General features: G+C 46.5%; 1 protein-coding gene across 2 annotated transcripts; it reads right to left on the bottom strand.

Moving 5' to 3' along the window:
* Window positions 1-917: 917 nt before the first annotated feature.
* Window positions 918-23,245, bottom strand: ZNF362 (zinc finger protein 362). 2 transcript variants are annotated; one of them, XM_072155421.1, is made up of 8 exons: window positions 23,039-23,245; window positions 12,600-12,663; window positions 10,360-10,606; window positions 9,841-10,177; window positions 9,387-9,611; window positions 9,162-9,240; window positions 4,924-5,082; window positions 918-4,012 (listed from the first exon to the last, which is right to left on the bottom strand). In XM_072155421.1, exons 2-8 carry the CDS (start codon window positions 12,660-12,662, stop codon window positions 3,896-3,898), a joined length of 1,227 nt encoding a protein of 408 aa, XP_072011522.1. In that variant the 5' UTR covers window position 12,663; window positions 23,039-23,245; the 3' UTR covers window positions 918-3,895. The 2 variants fall into 2 exon arrangements, with proteins under 2 accessions (XP_072011522.1, XP_072011523.1); XM_072155422.1 differs by having other exon boundaries at window positions 9,841-10,159.
* Between the last annotated feature and the right edge of the window lie 831 nt (window positions 23,246-24,076).

The following is a 24,076-nucleotide window of genomic DNA, read 5'->3' as shown; positions in this document are numbered from 1 at the left end:
TGCACAGGACTGGGGCTAAGCAGCGAGTGACACCTCTAATATTAGTCTCCATGTTACACCCGGGAGGTCACTGCAAATCTAATAACAGCCAGAACAAACTAGGACCCAAATATGAAGAGGTGCTCGGATTGGTGAAGAAAACAAGGACTAAAGGGGAGTCTTGTAAGCAGTGTTCTGTATTGGCCCTGGAGATTTGTGTAACCATATCTTAAAAGGGCAACTACCACCAGGATGAAGGACTGTAAACAAATGAGCCTGCGGGTCTCCAAGCTCCATAGGTGTTAATAGAGACTGGAGCCCCTCAGGCTCATTTGCTTACAGTCTTTCCACCTGGTGGTAGATGTCCTGAGGTCTGTGGGGTTAGCAGTAGAAGCAGCTAGTAGTAGGATATCCTCACACTGCTGTGCTCTGATTAGAGTGGAGCAGATAAATCTAGAGAGATAAGAGCACAGCAGTGTGAGGACACCCCTCCCCCTCCCGATACAACCATAGAATGCAAATCCACAGATTACACCGATCTCCAGGGCCAATATGTAACACTGCTCGGCCCATATAATACTGGATTGGGGGCCGGATAGCCAATGCATTAGGTCTGGGTCACGCGGCCACCAAGTCCGCTTATCTCTGCTGCTGATCTTAAATATGGGTGCAAAAACGAAGGCAGTGCGGAGTAAGTGGAAATGCTACATACCATATAGCACCAACATATTCTGCAGCAAAGTACAGAAATGTCCATCCTCCCCTTTAAATTAACCAGTTTAGTCCCAATCGCTTTCTGTAAACTATACATAAACATCCATAAACCTACCTCATGTGAGTGAGCTTGGCCCCTCTAGGTTCTCCTCTAGTATACAGTGAGGAAATAACATGAGCGGGAGCCGCGGGGTTTATACAAATGTTGCATTTACAAGTTTATTTTCACAACAGATACAAATAGCAACTTTCCAACTTTTTTTTTTTTTTTACCTTTTTTTCCTTGTTAAATTTTTTATACATAATGAAACCGATTTCTCAGCGAGTGAATTAGTTCAGTTGTTCGGATGGAGGAAGTAGTAACATCTCCCCCTCCCCAATCATTGCCTTGAATGAGATAGCTAGGCTCTACATACATGGTGGCTTGTCATTTTATATAGAAAAGAAAGTGTTAATCAGTATATTAGCATATGTACACGTTATTAACATGCCGAGGGGTAAGGTCAGTCCTTGCATAACCCTTGTACAACACATTAGAAGCGGGAGGGGGAGGGGGGGCAGCCAAATTCAGCCAAACGATAAAAAAAGGAAACAAAAATGATAATAAAACATACATCTGGTAAAATAACTGTATAGTTAAGGCTTAAAACGCGTATAAAAATAACAGTTACAGAGATATAATCGGAGGAGCTGGATCAGCGCCGCTGCTCGGTACATGACGCCGTGAAATTCGCCGTGACCCTCCTCCCACTTTTCAGGGAGCAGACGTCCTTCCAATGCGAGTGCAGGGGCCGCTGCGCCCCCCTGCGGAGGATGCGGGATCATTAAAGCTTTCCACAAATGCCGAGCGATCCCTCCCAACACAAGAAACTAAAAGACCGGACAGTACAAAGAAGGGTCAGTACATGGGTCTACGCCGCGCTGCAACCCCTCAGGACCTGATGATAAGGAGTGAGGGGCTCACAGAAGGAGAGGTAACTGGTTTTTGACTTTTGGTAACACCACTCGTAACGCAAATATTAAAAAAAAAGCGGCAAATGTCTGCCAGGAAAGTGGTGACCCTGCAATCACAGGAAGGGTAAAGAAAAGGATGAGGAGGAATCAGATGGATGATGGGAGGCCAGAATAGTGCTGCGGGGGCCACCCCGAGTCCTGGGGACTGCAAGATCCTATCCCCAGGATACAGGAAGCCGCTCACCACTGTAAATAGGGAGCTCAGACCAGACCCCAAATTACAACAAGGACCCCCCCCCCCCCCCAGTCTCTGTACCCCCGCATGCAGGAGATTCACTGTGGGGATATTGTTAATGAAAATCAGATGAATTCATCTTAAAAGGGGTGGTCTTGTTAGCAAGCACACAGACTGGGAGTCCGAATAGGAACCTCCCGATTCCTTCCTGTCCCACCGGTTCTAATCCAGTAAAGACGATGATCCTGCTGCCTAACACAATGGACGCGGCGGATGGTTGTGCAGATTTCTTAAGGAGGATCAATTCTCAAGGTTTGACTTGTAGGGCAACGCAATCTCTATATAGGTTATAAAGCCTGGTGATACGCCATGGCAGGTACCCCAATACTGACCGCAGCTATGAACCCTCTCTCACATCCAGATGGATCTCCTACTAGAAGCCACCACTAGACACAGTCCTGTGCTGATCACGTAACTCATGGTGTGGAGAGGTCATGATACTCCTAGCCTCGGGTGTATCACCATAAGTAGAGGATAGTTTGCCCTGCACTATACTGGCACCCGAAAGCCTGGCATGAGTTACCAAGTCATAGTCTGTACATCTCTCTACTCCAGGGACCATAACACTGCAAGGACTCCAGGTAAGAAGTTTTGTACAATCCCTGGCACAAAATAAGTGTAGTGCTGCCAACTAGAGTAAACCACTACAAGTGCCAACTTAAGTCCTGCACTGTTTACCCAAGACATAGCGGATATCAAGAGTCCTGAGTGAAGAGTCTGAGAGGTAAGTACCATCAAAACTACATAATGCAGGTACCAAAGGTACATATTGCTAGTGCCAGTCACTAGTCAGAGACCCCTCTCCTGCTCCCTCTGATCCAGGAGCAAAGTTACAGATCAAGGAACATCTGTGTGCAAGTGGCCATCTCCAATAACTAATACAGCGCCCCCTCATGGCAGGACAGGATGTAAACAGACAGATACTGCATCTATTGTTTCTCCAAACCTCAATGCCCGTATGATACCCAGATCAGAACCCTAGAAACCAGCTAGCAGCCAACAGGAGGGGTCCTGCCAAAAAAGACAAGCCTGCATACTACAATGAACAACCCCCTGGTAACCTGCTCCCAAAGATCCCCCATGCACATGAATGGTTATGTGATCAGGGGGCACTGGCAGAGCCCGCACCATCCTGTGGTTTGCTTTACTGATAATTGAAATGTAATAAAGTCCCCAAACACCAGCGTCCACTGTCCCAGCATCCAGGAGCCATGTGATGAAACCTAGCATAAAAGCCAGCACTGTACATGACCTCACGACCCCCTGAACTTCCACCTAACCCCCTCTGCCTCCTCAGCCACACCAGAAGAGATAACATGGGCCGAGCAGACGTCCCCTGGATGGGTCAAGACGTGTAGAAGGGGCTAGGTATAAGCGTAAGCTCACGGCTCTGCACCCCCAAACTCTGCTAAGTCTCATTCCCTGGATTAGCAGCACCAGATTCTTGGCCAATAAATAGGATTTTTTTTTTTATTGTTTTCTTATATGTAAAAAAATGGAGGATAAAAAAGAAACAAACAGATACAAAAAAGTGAGATTCAAAGTGCTCGTCTGGGGACTCTCCATGTCACCAAAGTGATGAACACAGACTCAGCCGGTCCATAACCATACCAAGAGACGGGCCCATTATAGGTTCTGCGACTCCAGGGTAATGTCCGGTTCATCTCTAGTACAACACATAAAAGGATTGTAATCCCGAGGGTGACCAGTAAGAAGAATGCAATATTCCAGAGGTAAAATCTGTGTATCCAGAGACCATGAAATGGGTCCTCAAGCAGCTGACAACAGAAGTGATGGACACAGGGCCCAAATGTAAGGCCGATGCTCTCGCACCTCCTCCAGAGAGAAAAAGTCAGAGGTCCAGTCTGGAACGGATGTCCCGGGCAGGTGTCTGATGCAGGGCAGCTCAGCCGGCCACTGCCATCTGGTCACCCTCTCCGGGCTGCATGGTCTTTATATAAGGGAAATTCGGACAGGAATGCCGGGGGACTCGGTCCTCTGAGGAGAATGGTGGTTGACCAGGTGTTCGACCACTGTGTGCTTGGACATATGCTTCATCAGATAGGTCTCCTACAGGCAGAAAAGAACAAGGCCACAAGGTGAAGTTTGACTCGAGAATAGACAAAGAGGAGAAGGGATAATAATAATAATAATCTTTATTTATATAGCGTCATCATATTCCGTAGCGCTTTACAAATCATAGGAAACAAATACAAATATAATGTAACATGACAGAGCACAACATTTGTATGGAACAACAGGAGTGAGGTCCCTGCTCGCCAGAGCTTACGGTTTATGAAGATGATGGGGTAACACGAGGTAAAAGAATATTTAATGGTCAAGCCATTCTTCTTAGGGAATAGAACAAAATATAATAAATGGAATTGCTAAAGACATTCTATGGATAGTGACATAGGGACCCTACGAATGGCAATAATGAGGGGTCCCACATACCACTGCATATACAGTAAAAGTGCATTTCTGAGGTTTATATGTTATCTTAACATAGAGAGAGCCAAATACTCACCTCTCTGTCTCCAGCGGCGGCTCTGCATTTGTCCAATACTTTCAGTTCCATCAAATCATATGTGCTGACCTCACATATATTGTGCATGTAAGAGCCGGAATTCACCAATTATTTGCACAACATACAGGACATCGTCACTTCCAGTAAATCTGTATACTTATTTAACCTGCTACCATCAGAGTTTCTTCCTACCCTGTGATTTAGTTTCCTTCCTAGCACTTCTGCTATGATCCCCGTGACATGACTCTGCCCTATTAGGAATCCTCTCTAAAGGGAAGAAAGTGAGAGTTCAGTAACATAGACCTTCTGCCTTTAAAGAGATATTCCTGTCCCAACAAATTTTCCTATTAGTGGGGGTCCTAATGGTGAGATCCCCGCAGATCCAGGGTCTAGTTTATTTACCATATGACTTGCAATTACTTCTAAAGTTGCAAAATTAAAAGTTGCTACTTACGGATGTGTATGCTCTCCCGCACATGCTGCAGCAATAGGCCTTGGCGTGTTTCACTGCATGGGCTGAGAGGTGGATCTGGAGGGAGGCAGAGTCTGTGTATGCCCGGTAGCAGTTTGGACACTTGTAGGGTTTGTCTTTGTTGTGCTGCCGCTGGTGAGACTGTGTAAAACAAAAGTTATCACATTACAAAGAGTCTGCACCACATATACACACATCATTACTATATGCTGCACCACATATACACACATCATTACTATATGCTGCACCACATATACACACATCATTACTATATGCTGCACCACATATACACACATCATTACTATATGCTGCACCACATACACACACATCATTACTATATGCTGCACCACATACACACACATCATTACTATATGCTGCACCACATATACCCACATCATTACTATATGCTGCACCACATATACACACATCATTACTATATGCTGCACCACATATACACACATCATTACTATATGCTGCACCACATATACACATCATTACTATATGCTGCACCACATATACACACATCATTACTATATGCTGCACCACATATACACACATCATTACTATATGCTGCACCACATATACACACATCATTACTATATGCTGCACCACATATACCCACATCATTACTATATGCTGCACCACATATACCCACATCATTACTATATGCTGCACCACATATACCCACATCATTACTATATGCTGCACCACATATACACACATCATTACTATATGCTGCACCACATATACACACATCATTACTATATGCTGCACCACATATACCCACATCATTACTATATGCTGCACCACATATACCCACATCATTACTATATGCTGCACCACATATACCCACATCATTACTATATGCTGCACCACATATACCCACATCATTACTATATGCTGCACCACATATACACACATCATTACTATATGCTGCACCACATATACACACATCATTACTATATGCTGCACCACATATACACATCATTACTATATGCTGCACCACATATACACACATCATTACTATATGCTGCATCACATATACACACATCATTACTATATGCTGCACCACATAAACACACATCATTACTATATGCTGCACCACATATACCCACATCATTACTATATGCTGCACCACATATACACACATCATTACTATATGCTGCACCACATATACCCACATCATTACTATATGCTGCATCACATATACACACATCATTACTATATGCTGCACCACATAAACACACATCATTACTATATGCTGCACCACATATACCCACATCATTACTATATGCTGCACCACATATACACACATCATTACTATATGCTGCACCACATATACCCACATCATTACTATATGCTGCATCACATATACACACATCATTACTATATGCTGCACCACATATACACACATCATTACTATATGCTGCACCACATATACACACATCATTACTATATGCTGCACCACATATACCCACATCATTACTATATGCTGCACCACATATACACACATCATTACTATATGCTGCACCACATATACAAACATCATTACTATATGCTGCACCACATATACACACATCATTACTATATGCTGCACCACATATACACACATCATTACTATATGCTGCACCACATATACCCACATCATTACTATATGCTGCACCACATACACACACATCATTGCTATATGCTGCATCACATATACACACATCATTGCTATATGCTGCATCACATATACACACATCATTGCTATATGCTGCACCACATATACACACATCATTACTATATGCTGCACCACATATACACACATTACTATATGCTGCACCACATATACACACATCATTACTATATGCTGCACCACATATACCCACATCATTACTATATGCTGCACCACATATACCCACATCATTACTATATGCTGCACCACATATACCCACATCATTACTATATGCTGCACCACATATACCCACATCATTTCTATATGCTGCACCACATATACCCACATCATTACTATATGCTGCACCACATATACACACATCATTACTATATGCTGTACCACATATACACACATCATTACTATATGCTGTACCACATATACACACATCATTACTATATTCTGCACCACATATACACACATCATTACTATATGCTGCACCACATATACACACATCATTACTATATTCTGCACCACATATACACACATCATTACTATATGCTGCACCACATATACCCACATCATTACTATATGCTGCACCACATATACACACATCATTACTATATGCTGCACCACATATACACACATCATTACTATATGCTGCACCACATATACCCACATCATTACTATATGCTGCACCACATATACACACATCATTACTATATGCTGCACCACATATACACACATCATTACTATATGCTGCACCACATATACACACATCATTACTATATGCTGCATCACATATACCCACATCATTACTATATGCTGCATCACATATACCCACATCATTACTATATGCTGCACCACATATACACACATCATTACTATATGCTGCACCACATATACCCACATCATTACTATATGCTGCACCACATATACACACATCATTACTATATGCTGCACCACATAAACACACATCATTACTATATGCTGCACCACATATACCCACATCATTACTATATGCTGCACCACATATACACACATCATTACTATATGCTGCACCACATAAACACACATCATTACTATATGCTGCACCACATATACACACATCATTACTATATGCTGCACCACATATACACACATCATTACTATATGCTGCACCACATATACACACATCATTACTATATGCTGCATCACATATACACACATCATTACTATATGCTGCACCACATATACACACATCATTACTATATGCTGCACCACATATACACATCATTACTATATGCTGCACCACATATACAAACATCATTACTATATGCTGCACCACATATACCCACATCATTACTATATGCTGCACCACATATACACACATCATTACTATATTCTGCACCACATATACACACATCATTACTATATGCTGCACCACATATACACACATCATTACTATATGCTGCACCACATATACACACATCATTACTATATGCTGCACCACATATACACACATCATTACAATATGCTGCACCACATATACACACATCATTACTATATGCTGTACCACATATACACACATCATTACTATATGCTGCACCACATATACCCACATCATTACTATATGCTGCACCACATATACACACATCATTACTATATGCTGCACCACATATACAAACATCATTACTATATGCTGCACCACATATACCCACATCATTACTATATGCTGCACCACATATACACACATCATTACTATATTCTGCACCACATATACACACATCATTACTATATGCTGCACCACATATACACACATCATTACTATATGCTGCACCACATATACACACATCATTACTATATGCTGCACCACATATACACACATCATTACAATATGCTGCACCACATATACACACATCATTACTATATGCTGTACCACATATACACACATCATTACTATATGCTGCACCACATATACCCACATCATTACTATATGCTGCACCACATATACACACATCATTACTATATGCTGCACCACATATACACACATCATTACTATATGCTGCACCACATATACACACATCATTACAATATGCTGCACCACATATACACACATCATTACTATATGCTGTACCACATATACACACATCATTACTATATGCTGCACCACATATACCCACATCATTACTATATGCTGCACCACATATACACACATCATTACTATATGCTGCACCACATATACACACATCATTACTATATGCTGCATCACATATACACACACATCATTACTATATGCTGCACCACATATACACACATCATTACTATATGCTGCACCACATATACCCACATCATTACTATATGCTGCACCACATATACCCACATCATTACTATATGCTGCACCACATATACACACATCATTACTATATGCTGCACCACATATACCCACATCATTACTATATGCTGCACCACATATACACACATCATTACTATATGCTGCACCACATATACCCACATCATTACTATATGCTGCACCACATATACACACATCATTACTATATGCTGCACCACAGGGGACGGCTCTCACCTGCAAGTTGGAGAGTTGTGTGAACGCTTTTTCACAGCCCGGCTGCGGGCACTTGTAGGGCCGGTCCCCAGTGTGAATCCTACAAGACAAACACCATGTAACATCAAACCTGCTCATGGTGCGTTACCAGAGACTAGCAGATCGTTACCAGGGGGTGGGAACAGAGGTAAAATGTCTGCTGCAGCTGGTGAAAGGCACAGCATGGGTTAATGCGCGGGCACCTACCTGGTGTGCTGCTGGAGATGAGATAGCTGACGGAAGGACTTCTCACAGTACGAGCAGTGGTAGGGTTTCACTCCCAGGTGGATGCGCAGGTGCTGTGCCAGGTATGAGGCATTGGCAAACGACTTGGAGCAGTGCGGGCACTTGTGAGGTTTGGCCTCAGTGTGAGATTTGGAGTGAATCTGCATCTCAGACTTGGTGAAAAAGGTCAGAGGGCAAACTTTACACCTAAGAAAAGGAAGAGAAGTGATGAAGTTATTAAAAAAATCCTGGCTAGCCAATCAACAAATAAGTGCAGGGGACCAGGAAGCGGTGCCTTTACATTGCATCATATGACACTGAAGAGATCCAGCCCCTCAGTCACAGGAGCTGCCAGAATACACACTTTCATGTGCAGATAGGGATACTTATGTAATGGAACACAACATCTGTGGTAGATTCTGAATTTTCTACTCACCTATAAGTTTTCCCCTCTTTTCCAATATCTCCTGAGGCCAAAATGGGATAAGGGACAACAAGCACGGGTGGTCCGGGTGGGTTCTCGGCCTTGATCTTCTTTCGCCCCCTCTCTGGTTTGGTTGGTCCGAGCAGGCTGTGGCCCTGGATGGTCTTGATGGAATCCAGCATGGGTCCACTAGTGATTCCTGAGATGAGGGTGGGGGAAGTTGCAATGAGCCGAGTCTGACTATTGGATGTTGGAGTGGAGGGGGTGCCGCTGGTACCTGTGCTGGATTCTGATGTGCTGACATTGGAGCGCGAGGATGACAGGCCGAGCCCTAAAAAAGAGGTCAACGCTAAGAGAAAGGAAAAAGGTTGGAGATGCAGACGGAGTAGAATCAGTATCAGTAACATCATTACAGAGGCACAAGCTTTTGGTAACAAGGGCAGAGCAGGGATGAGGCGAGACCATCCCCTACACATCTTATACATTGGCTCTGGTTTGTATATGGGCCGCACTATGGTACCAGTGATGTACCTGTGACTGAGCTGGTGGCAGGCCGGGCATGCAGCGCCACATCTGGCTGGGGTACAGCTTGTGGATGCAGTCCTGGGACTTGCTGCAGCTTCTGCAGGGACATGACGGACTGGCTGGTCTCAGCAGGTGATTGGGGGATGAGCAGAGGCTGCTGTGAGGGGACGGAGGTGGGAGGTAAGTGCGGAGGTCGGATCTTTTCTGCCATCAGCTGCTCCTTGATCTTATTGATTAACACCAGATTATCCAACTGTGGGGGGAAGGAAAACAGATTATAAACTTGGGAAACTAAAGCAACAGTAGCCAAAACTAGAAAACGGGGAGCCCAACATAACCGAACAAGGGGCTGGATGTGATTTGACTGGAGGACCAAGGGGTGGACGCTAATGATTTTCTAAAATGAACAGAAGAGCCCATTTGTGTTACTAGTAACCTATGGAATACACATGGTACCAAGTAACATCCAGTATTATACTCCAGAGCTGTACTCACTATTCTGCTGGTGGTGCAGTCACTGTGTACATACATGACATTACTTATCCTGTACTGATCCTGAGTTACATCCTGTATTATACCCCAGAGCTGCACGCACTATTCTGCTGCTGGTGCAGTCACTGTGTACATACATGACATTACTTATCCTGTACTGATCCTGAGTTACATCCTGTATTATACCCCAGAGCTGCACTCACTATTCTGCTGCTGGTGCAGTCACTGTGTACATACATGACATTACTTATGCTGTACTGATCCGGAGTTATATCCTGTATTATACTCCAGAGCTGCACTCACTATTCTGCTGCTGGTGCAGTCACTGTGTACATACATGACATTACTTATCCTGTACTGATCCTGAGTTACATCCTGTATTATACTCCAGAGCTGCACTCACTATTCTGCTGGTGCAGTCACTGTGTACATACATGACATTACTTATCCTGTACTGATCCTGAGTTACATCCTGTATTATACTCCAGAGCTGCACTCACTATTCTGCTGCTGGTGCAGTCACTGTGTACATACATGACATTACTTATCCTGTACTGATCCTGAGTTACATCCTGTATTATACCCCAGAGCTGCACTCACTATTCTGCTGCTGGTGCAGTCACTGTGTACATACATGACATTACTTATCCTGTACTGATCCTGAGTTACATCCTGTATTATACTCCAGAGCTGCACTCACTATTCTGCTGCTGGTGCAGTCACTGTGTACATACATGACATTACTTATCCTGTACTGATCCTGAGTTACATCCTGTATTATACTCCAGAGCTGCACTCACTATTCTGCTGCTGGTGCAGTCACTGTGTACATACATGACATTACTTATCCTGTACTGATCCTGAGTTACATCCTGTATTATACTCCAGAGCTGCACTCACTATTCTGCTGCTGGTGCAGTCACTGTGTACATACATGACATTACTTATCCTGTACTGATCCTGAGTTACATCCTGTATTATACTCCAGAGCTGCACTCACTATTCTGCTGCTGGTGCAGTCACTGTGTACATACATGACATTACTTATCCTGTACTGATCCTGAGTTACATCCTGCATTATACTCCAGAACTGCACTCACTATTCTGCTGCTGGTGCAGTCACTGTGTACATACATGACATTACTTATCCTGTAGTGATCCTGAGTTACATCCTGTATTATACTCCAGAGCTGCACTCACTATTCTGCTGCTGGTGCAGTCACTGTGTACATACATGACATTACTTATCCTGTACAGTTCCTGAGTTACATCCCCCTCATGACCCCTCTTCAGGCTCACACTCTTACATACATACACACAGATTGATTCCTGCATGTTGGGGGCACCTTCTGTAGTTTTCATTATCTACCAGATGTGTCTGCGGGTGATTTAATTCACACAAGTAGTATCCCACAGAGATTCAGTGATATTGATGATATTCGCCGCTTTAATTTTCTCGCTCTCTTCATACATCAATTGAGGTGGTTGTAATGTACATCCCTGGCACACGGACCCCTCAGTCCCCTTGCACACAGATCACCTGCCCGCAGCCACTACATGAACTGATATTCAACATGTTGGTGCTTTATGAATACATTTGGGGTTCAGATGTGCAGAGCCCCCTGCAGTTCTGAGGGTCTCTAGTCACGGAGGCTGCAGCACTGCGCACCTCTGTCCATATTCATTACGGGAAGTTCGGCGGCCCCACATCTGTAGGAATGAAGTGTCACAGATAGTCATGGAGTCATTCTCACCTGGCTGGGCATCGCTGGAGGTGGAGGCCAAAAATAGGGATTGTTAAAGCGCGGCTCGGCCATCCTGCAAGAAGGAAAGTAGAGTTATGCTGCTGGCAGTGTGGGCACGGCATGTACACCAATCATATGCAGTAAAGCGGACGCTAATTGGGGGGGGGGTACACTGTAACGAGTCCTTCAGCTGTGCGAGCAGGACGGGTTTCCACCCACAGTAGCAAGTAGAGACAATGGTGACAAACTGAGACCCAACGACTCTAAGAGAGAGCGTCCGGAGACTGCAGCTCCTCAAAATGGACACTAGGTGGAGCCATTGGACACATCTTCCAGCCTCATAATATGGCAGTGCAGAGGCCACATGAGGGGGGGACTGTTTGGGGTCCAGAGCAGAGATTTGGGCTGCCATGATGCATGCTTTTACTATCTGTTATCACCCGGTATTCATAAAGCACCAGCATTTCACACACAGTCACATGGCACCAGTGTGGCCCATGAGGAGAGGTGTGGGGGATGTCACTAGCGGACCTGAAGAGCCTCAATGGACGACCCACTGCAGCCTAATGTGCACAGAGCTGTACACAGGACTATATAATCCATACATACACAGCGCTGTACACAGGACTATATAATCCATACATACACAGCGCTGTACACAGGACTATATAATCCATACATACACAGCGCTGTACACAGGACTATATAATCCATACATACACAGCGCTGTACACAGGACTATATAATCCATACATACACAGCGCTGCACACAGGACTATATAATCCATACATACATACACAGCGCTGTACACAGGACTATATACTCCATACATACACAGGACTATATAATCCATACATACACAGCGCTGTACACAGGACTATATAATCCATACATACACAGCGCTGTACACAGGACTATATACTCCATACATACACAGGACTATATAATCCATACATACACAGCGCTGTACACAGGATTATATAATCCATACATACACAGCGCTGTACACAGGACTATATACTCCATACATACACAGCGCTGTACACAGGACTATATACTCCATACATACACAGCGCTGTACACAGGACTATATAATCCATACATACACAGCGCTGTACACAGGACTATATACTCCATACATACACAGCGCTGTACACAGGACTATATACTCCATACATACACAGCGCTGTACACAGGACTATATAATCCATACATACATACACAGCGCTGTACACAGGACTATATAATCCATACATACACAGCGCTGCACACAGGACTATATAATCCATACATACATACACAGCGCTGTACACAGGACTATATACTCCATACATACACAGGACTATATAATCCATACATACACAGCGCTGTACACAGGACTATATAATCCATACATACACAGCGCTGTACACAGGACTATATAATCCATACATACACAGCGCTGTACACAGGACTATATAATCCATACATACATACACAGCGCTGTACACAGGACTATATACTCCATACATACACAGGACTATATAATCCATACATACACAGCGCTGTACACAGGACTATATAATCCATACATACACAGCGCTGTACACAGGACTATATAATCCATACATACACAGCGCTGTACACAGGACTATATAATCCATACATACATACACAGCGCTGTACACAGGACTATATACTCCATACATACACAGCGCTGTACACAGGACTATATAATCCATACATACACAGCGCTGTACACAGGACTATATAATCCATACATACACAGCGCTGTACACAGGACTATATAATCCATACATACACAGCGCTGTACACAGGACTATATACTCCATACATACACAGCGCTGTACACAGGACTATATAATCCATACATACACAGCGCTGCACACAGGACTATATAATCCATACATACATACATACACAGCGCTGTACACAGGACTATATAATCCATACATACACAGCGCTGTACACAGGACTATATAATCCATACATACATACACAGCGCTGTACACAGGACTATATAATCCATACATACACAGCGCTGTACACAGGACTATATAATCCATACATACACAGAGCTGTACACAGGACTATATACTCCATACATACACAGCGCTGTACACAGGACTATATAATCCATACATACACAGCGCTGTACACAGGACTATATAATCCATACATACACAGCGCTGTACACAGGACTATATAATCCATACATACACAGCGCTGTACACAGGACTATATAATCCATACATACACAGCACTGTACACAGGACTATATAATCCATACATACACAGCGCTGCACACAGGACTATATAATCCATACATACACAGCGCTGTACACAGGACTATATACTCCATACATACATACACAGCGCTGTACACAGGACTATATAATCCATACATACACAGGACTATATAATCCATACATACACAGCGCTGTACACAGGACTATATAATCCATACATACACAGCGCTGTACACAGGACTATATACTCCATACATACACAGCGCTGTACACAGGACTATATACTCCATACATACACAGCGCTGTACACAGGACTATATACTCCATACATACACAGCGCTGTACACAGGACTATATACTCCATACATACACAGCGCTGTACACAGGACTATATACTCCATACATACACAGCGCTGTACACAGGACTATATACTCCATACATACACAGCGCTGTACACAGGACTATATACTCCATACATACACAGCGCTGTACACAGGACTATATAATCCATACATACACAGCGCTGTACACAGGACTATATAATCCATACATACACAGCGCTGTACACAGGACTATATACTCCATACATACACAGCGCTGTACACAGAACTATATAATCCATACATACACAGCGCTGTACACAGGACTATATAATCCATACATACACAGCGCTGTACACAGGACTATATAATCCATACATACACAGCGCTGTACACAGGACTATATAATCCATACATACACAGCGCTGTACACAGGACTATATAATCCATACATACACAGCGCTGCACACAGGACTATATAATCCATACATACACAGCGCTGTACACAGGACTATATAATCCATACATACAGAGCGCTGTACACAGGACTATATAATCCATACATACATACACAGCGCTGTACACAGGACTATATACTCCATACATACATACACAGCGCTGTACACAGGACTATATAATCCATACATACACAGCGCTGTACACAGGACTATATAATCCATACATACACAGCGCTGTACACAGGACTATATACTCCATACATACACAGCGCTGTACACAGGACTATATACTCCATACATACACAGCGCTGTACACAGGACTATATAATCCATACATACACAGCGCTGTACACAGGACTATATACTCCATACATACATACACAGCGCTGTACACAGGACTATATAATCCATACATACACAGCGCTGTACACAGGACTATATAATCCATACATACACAGCGCTGTACACAGGACTATATACTCCATACATACACAGCGCTGTACACAGGACTATATACTCCATACATACACAGCGCTGTACACAGGACTATATACTCCATACATACACAGCGCTGTACACAGGACTATATACTCCATACATACACAGCGCTGTACACAGGACTATATAATCCATACATACACAGCGCTGTACACAGGACTATATAATCCATACATACATACACAGCGCTGTACACAGGACTATATAATCCATACATACAGAGCGCTGTACACAGGACTATATAATCCATACATACAGAGCGCTGTACACAGGACTATATAATCCATACATACACAGCGCTGTACACAGGACTATATAATCCATACATACACAGCGCTGTACACAGGACTATATAATCCATACATACACAGCGCTGTACACAGGACTATATACTCCATACATACACAGCGCTGTACACAGGACTATATACTCCATACATACACAGCGCTGTACACAGGACTATATAATCCATACATACACAGCGCTGTACACAGGACTATATACTCCATACATACACAGCGCTGTACACAGGACTATATACTCCATACATACACAGCGCTGTACACAGGACTATATACTCCATACATACACAGCGCTGTACACAGGACTATATAATCCATACATACACAGCGCTGTACACAGGACTATATAATCCATACATACACAGCGCTGTACACAGGACTATATAATCCATACATACACAGCGCTGTACACAGGACTATATACTCCATACATACACAGCGCTGTACACAGGACTATATACTCCATACATACACAGCGCTGTACACAGGACTATATACTCCATACATACACAGCGCTGTACACAGGACTATATACTCCATACATACACAGCGCTGTACACAGGACTATATACTCCATACATACACAGCGCTGTACACAGGACTATATACTCCATACATACACAGCGCTGTACACAGGACTATATACTCCATACATACACAGCGCTGTACACAGGACTATATACTCCATACATACACAGCGCTGTACACAGGACTATATACTCCATACATACACAGCGCTGTACACAGGACTATATACTCCATACATACACAGCGCTGTACACAGGACTATATACTCCATACATACACAGCGCTGTACACAGGACTATATAATCCATACATACACAGCGCTGCACACAGGACTATATAATCCATACATACACAGCGCTGTACACAGGACTATATACTCCATACATACACAGCGCTGTACACGGGACTATATAATCCATACATACACAGCGCTGTACACAGGACTATATAATCCATACATACACAGCGCTGTACACAGGACTATATAATCCATACATACACAGCGCTGTACACAGGACTATATACTCCATACATACACAGCGCTGTACACAGGACTATATAATCCATACATACACAGCGCTGTACACAGGACTATATACTCCATACATACACAGCGCTGTACACAGGACTATATAATCCATACATACACAGCGCTGTACACAGGACTATATACTCCATACATACACAGCGCTGTACACAGGACTATATAATCCATACATACACAGCGCTGTACACAGGACTATATACTCCATACATACACAGCGCTGTACACAGGACTATATAATCCATACATACACAGCGCTGTACACAGGACTATATACTCCATACATACACAGCGCTGTACACAGGACTATATACTCCATACATACACAGCGCTGTACACAGGACTATATACTCCATACATACACAGCGCTGTACACAGGACTATATACTCCATACATACACAGCGCTGTACACAGGACTATATAATCCATACATACACAGCGCTGTACACAGGACTATATACTCCATACATACACAGCGCTGTACACAGGACTATATACTCCATACATACACAGCGCTGTACACAGGACTATATAATCCATACATACACAGCGCTGTACACAGGACTATATAATCCATACATACACAGCGCTGTACACAGGACTATATACTCCATACATACACAGCGCTGTACACAGGACTATATAATCCATACATACACAGCGCTGTACACAGGACTATATACTCCATACATACACAGCGCTGTACACAGGACTATATAATCCATACATGTTCCTATAGAGCAGACATACAGAGAGCCTGCAGTATGGCTGAGCTGTATACTATGGGGGAACACAGAAAATATCTCCTATATGCTGCTCCCATCTCAGGTCATGCACCTATAGGCGATGCTACACCCCATATATTGGTTCAGCACCCCTCCCTATTATCTCCTGCCACATCCTCCTTTCCAGGATCCGGCAGGGAAGGGGTTACCCCGGAGCTTTCTGAGGAATGCTATGAAAGGCTGTGTTTATTTTTAGTCAGATGAACATCTCAGCAGGTTCCAGGGTCAGTTCCTGCTCCGCTCCAGGCCTCACACAGAACGGGGGCACCAGAACCTCTCTGCTCCAGCGCAGCTCCTCCCCCCCAGCATCCACAGCGCTCAGTGCTGGGAGATTACAGCAAGCCCCCTCTATAGCAGGGGGGGGGGTCATAAGATGCTGCCTGACAACCATGAACAACCTCCATTATATGTCCTCAAGGGTTGTCAACCAAGTGACTCCACGCAAGAAATATCTGCAGTGTTATTTGGTGTGAGGTCACCTACCAGGACTGTATGTCTTCCTCCAACTTAGGTAGGTCCTGCCCATAAGAAGTCATAATGAGTCAATCAATTGTGCCCAAATCCGACAACTTCGCCCATGATCATTCATGCTGATCATGAGATGATCAAACTTCATCCTGACCTGGAAACATGGCGCAAACTATAAGACCCAACATTTTACAGAGGAGCGGCAGAGATGCCGGGGAGGGCGGCAGAGGAGCGGCAGAGACGCCGGGGAGGGCGGCAGAGGAGCGGCAGAGACGCCGAGGAGGGCCGCAGCGGAGCGGCAGAGACGCCGAGGAGGGCCGCAGCGGAGCGGCAGAGACGCCGGGGAGGGCCGCAGCGGAGCGGCAGAGACGCCGGGGAGGGCCGCAGCGGAGCGGCAGAGACGCCGGGGAGGGCCGCAGCGGAGCGGCAGAGACGCCGGGGAGGGCCGCAGCGGAGCGGCAGAGACTCCGGGGAGGGCTGCAGCGGAGCAGCAGGATTGTGGAAACTTTTCAGGATTTGCGCCGCTGTGACAGCTATTCAGAAGGGGATTGTGTCGTAAGCTATCGGATTTTGGCACAATCGGACGATCCGACGGATTCAGACAGAGCATTCCGGATCGGGTAACGTGCAAGGACTGGTAAATAATTCTGCCCCAATGTCTTAAAAAATAAAAAAATTACAAAAGACTAAAGCCGCGCCTTACTGCTATCCACGGCCTCACTGCTCACTATATGCAAGGCGTCAATCATGGCTTTTTTTTTTGATCCAAAAATGGTTCACAGTATGGGGGATACTCCGGGGTGCAGGGCACAGGCTCCAATGGAATATTAGTATTAGGGATGCCAAGGGTAGGGGGGAGCGGGTATTAGTATGGGGGATGCTGAAGGTTGGGAAGCACGCGCGCCTTTGGGGTATAAGTATAGGGGATGTTCTGTGGGGTATTAATCCGGGGGATACAGGTTCCTATGCGGTATTAGTATGGTGGATGCTCAGGGTTGGGGGGCACAGGCTCCTGTGGGGTATTAGTATGGAGGATACTCATGGTTGGGGGGCACAGGCTCCTGTGGGGTATTAGTATGAGGGATGCTGAGGGTTGGGGGGTGCAGGCTCCTGTGGGGTATTAGTATGGGGCAGTGGTGGCGAACCTATGGCACTGGTGCCAGAGATGGCACTTGTAGACCTCTCTGTGGGCACACAGGCTGTCTCCCAGGCACAGAGTTTGTCAGACATGGCATGTTCCTGCAGTCTCAGGCAGTCCAATAGTAGTGACCTGCTATTTTAAAGTGACCCATCCTGTGCTGCTTGGTCCTGTCCGAAGAGTAAGAAGGTGTGGAGAGGGTGGAATTGAGCTCAAACATTCTTGTAGCAATAAGTTTGTTACTGCCTTAAATGCTGTGTTGGCACTTTGAGAAAAGCTAGTGTGTCTTGGGTCTCATTTTGGGCACTCGATCTCTAAAAGGTTCTCCATCACTGGTATGGGGGATGCTCAGGGTTGGGGGGCGCAGGGTCCTGTGGGGTATTAGTATGGGGGAAGCTCAGGGTTGGGGGACGCAGGCTCCTGTGGGGTATTAGTATGGGGGATGCAGGCTCCTGTGGGATATTAGTATGGGGGATGCTGAGGGTTGGGGGTATTAGTATTGGGGATGCTGAGGGTTGGGGGTATTAGTATGGGGGATGCTGAGGGTTGGGGGGCACAGGATCCTGTGGGGTATTACTATGGGGGATGCTGAGGGTTGGGAGCATTAATATGGGGGATGCTGTGGGTTGGGGGCATTAGTATGGGGGATGCTGAGGGTTGGGGGTATTACTATGGGGGATGCTGAGGGTTGGGGGTATTACTATGGGGGATGCTGAGGGTTGGGGGTATTACTATGGGGGATGCTCAGGTTGGGGGGCACAGGCTCCTGTGGGGTATTGCTATGGGGGATGCTGCGGGTTGGGGGTATTAGTATGGGGGATGCTGAGGGTTGGGGGGCCCAGGCTCCTGTGGGGTATTACTATGGGGAATGCTGAGGGTTGGGGGTATTACTATGGGGGATGCTGAGGGTTGGGGGGCCCAGGCTCCTGTGGGGTATTACTATGGGGGATGCTGAGGGTTGGGGGGCACAGGATCCTGTGGGGTATTACTATGGGGGATGCTGAGGGTTGGGGGGCACAGGATCCTGTGGGGTATTACTATGGGGGATGCTGAGGGTTGGGGGGCACAGGATCCTGTGGGGTATTACTATGGGGGATGCTGAGGGTTGGGGGTATTACTATGGGGGATGCTGAGGGTTGGGGGGCGCAGGCTCCTGTGGGGTATTACTATGGGGGATGCTGAGGGTTGGGGGGCGCAGGCTCCTGTGGGGTATTACTATGGAGGATGCTGAGGTTTGGGGGCACAGGCTCCTGTTGGATGATGAGGGTTGGGGGCATTAGTATGGGGGATGCTGAGGGTTGGGGGCATTAGTATGGGGGATGCTGAGGGTTTGGGGGCACAGGCTCCTGTGGGGTATTAGTAAGGAGGATGCTCAGGTTGGGGGGCACAGGCTTCTGTGGGGTATTAGTATGGGGGATGCTCAGGTTGGGGGGCACAGGCTCCTGTGGGGTATTACTATGGGGGATGCTGAGGATTGGGGGGCACAGGCTCCTGTGGGGTATTAGTATGGGGGATGCTGAGGGTTGGGGCATGGGGGATGCTCAGGTTGGGGGGCACAGGCTCCTGTGGGGTATTAGTAAGGAGGATGCTCAGGTTGGGGGGCACAGGCTCCTGTGGGGTATTACTATGGGGGATGCTGAGGATTGGGGGGCACAGGCTCCTGTGGGGTATTAGTATGGGGGATGCTGAGGGTTGGGGCATGGGGGATGCTCAGGTTGGGGGGCACAGGCTCCTGTGGGGTATTAGTATGGGGGATGCTGAGGGTTGGGGGGCACAGGCTCCTGTGGGGTATTACTATGGGGGATGCTCAGGTTGGGGGGCACAGGCTCCTGTGGGGTATTAGTATGGGGGATGCTCAGGTTGGGGGGCACAGGCTCCTGTGGGATATTACTATGGGGGATGCTGAGGATTGGGGGGCACAGGCTCCTGTGGGGTATTAGTATGGGGGATGCTGAGGGTTGGGGCATGGGGGATGCTCAGGTTGGGGGGCACAGGCTCCTGTGGGGTATTACTATGGGGGATGCTCAGGTTGGGGGGCACAGGCTCCTGTGGGATATTACTATGGGGGATGCTGAGGATTGGGGGGCACAGGCTCCTGTGGGGTATTAGTATGGGGGATGCTGAGGGTTGGGGCATGGGGGATGCTCAGGTTGGGGGGCACAGGCTCCTGTGGGGTATTAGTATGGGGGATGCTGAGGGTTGGGGGGCACAGGCTCCTGTGGGGTATTAGTATGGGGGATGCTCAGGTTGGGGGGCACAGGCTCCTGTGGGATGCTGAGGGTTGGGGGGCACAGGCTCCTGTGGGGTATTAGTATGGGGGATGCTCAGGTTGGGGGGCACAGGCTCCTGTGGGATATTACTATGGGGGATGCTCAGGTTGGGGGGCACAGGCTCCTGTGGGATGCTGAGGGTTGGGGGGCACAGGCTCCTGTGGGGTATTAGTATGGGGGATGCTCAGGTTGGGGGGCACAGGCTCCTGTGGGATATTACTATGGGGGATGCTCAGGTTGGGGGGCACAGGCTCCTGTGGGGTATTAGTATGGGGGATGCTCAGGTTGGGGGGCACAGGCTCCTGTGGGATATTACTATGGGGGATGCTCAGGTTGGGGGGCACAGGCTCCTGTGGGATATTACTATGGGGGATGCTCAGGTTGGGGGGCACAGGCTCCTGTGGGATGCTCAGGTTTGGGGGGCTCACCTCAGCAGATGTTAGGGCTTGTATTCCTGAGCTGTGGCCGCCCCCCTTTGTGTGGTCAGTCAGGGGCCCCCCAGGCTGAGGCAGACAGGACGTGTGCCCCCCGCCTCCCCCACATTCTCAGACTGTTTTATTAACATTTTCAGACAAAAGAAAAACAAAAATGGCAGCAGCAGCGGCGCCGCCGCACTCAGCCCCAGCCGCCGCCGCCATGTTCTGCAGATCTCCAGCTCCGATGTGGGGGACCGGGAGGGGGCGGCGGGTGGGGGCCCTGCACCCCCTCTTCTAGCGGCGACACCCCGTGCCCCCCGGTGTCACACACAATGCCGGGGACCACACACAGCGCGGGCTGACACCGCGGGGCCCCCCGATATGTGACGACCCCCCCGATAATGGAGGCCCGGAGAGAAGCGCCCCCTCCCCCCGGTACCGGGCACACAGCGCGGGAAGCCATACCGACCTGCCGTGGGAGCGGACATAGACCCCGGGCCGGCGGGAGAGGCCTGACACACGCCCCGGGCTCCGGGCGGGTTCCGGGTCACCGCCGATCACTTCTGGGTGTCCCGGCCGATGCTGAGCGCCCACAATTCACCCGAGCCGGCTCATTGACACGGAGATTTCGTCAGTGTGGAGCCCCCCGTCTCCTCCGAGCTCAGCAGCCCTCCCCCCCGTCCCCAAATATCCTCCCCCTGCTCCCCCTCCCGGCCTCCCGCCTGATTCTTACTACATTTACCTCAGAATCAGCGGCAGCATCCCCAGTATTCAGTATGTGCCCCCCAGTATGTCACTGTATGGAATGTATATACCCCCTATATACAGTACCCCCCTATATGTCACTGTATAGAGTGTATACTACCTCAGTATTCAGTATGTGCCCCCCAATATGTCACTGTATGGAATGTATATACCCCCTATATACAGTACCCCCCTATATGTCACTGTATAGAGTGTATACTACCTCAGTATGTGCCCCCCAATATATGTCACTGCATAGAATGTATACTACCCCAGTATTCAGTATGTGCCCCCCCCAATATGTCACTGTATGGAATGTATACACCCCCTACATACAGTATCCCCCCTATATGACACTATATATAATGTATACTACCCCAGTATTCAGTATGTGCCCCCAGTATGTCACTGTATGGAATGTATACACCCTCTACATACAGTATCCCCCCTATATGTCACTGTTTAGAGTGTATACTACCCCAGTATTCAGTATGTGCCCCCCAGTATGTCACTGTATGGAATGTATATACCCCCTATATACAGTACCCCCCTATATGTCACTGTATAGAGTGTATGCTACCTCAGTATGTGCCCCCCAATATATGTCACTGTATAGAATGTATACTACCCCATTATTCAGTATGTGCCCCCCAATATATGTCACTGTATGGAATGTATACACCCTCTACATACAGTATCCCCCCTATATGACACTATATATAATGTATACTACCCCAGTATTCAGTATGTGCCCCCCAATATG

The sequence above is a fragment of the Engystomops pustulosus genome, chromosome 6, assembly GCF_040894005.1.
Source record: "Engystomops pustulosus chromosome 6, aEngPut4.maternal, whole genome shotgun sequence".
Lineage (NCBI taxonomy): Eukaryota > Metazoa > Chordata > Amphibia > Anura > Leptodactylidae > Engystomops > Engystomops pustulosus.
The sequence above is the reverse complement of the archived record's forward strand: the minus strand, read 5'-3'. Positions and strand labels throughout refer to the sequence as shown.

Coding starts and splice junctions, on each gene's coding strand:
- ZNF362 (XM_072155421.1), bottom strand. CDS start 12,662: ATGGCCGAGCCGCGCTTTAACAATCCCTATTTTTGGCCTCCACCTCCA. Junction 9,612..9,840: donor AAAGAGGGGAAAACTTATAG/GTGAGTAGAAAA, acceptor TCCTTTTCTTAG/GTGTAAAGTTTGCCCTCTGA. Junction 9,241..9,386: donor CATCTCCAGCAGCACACCAG/GTAGGTGCCCGC, acceptor TTTGTCTTGTAG/GATTCACACTGGGGACCGGC.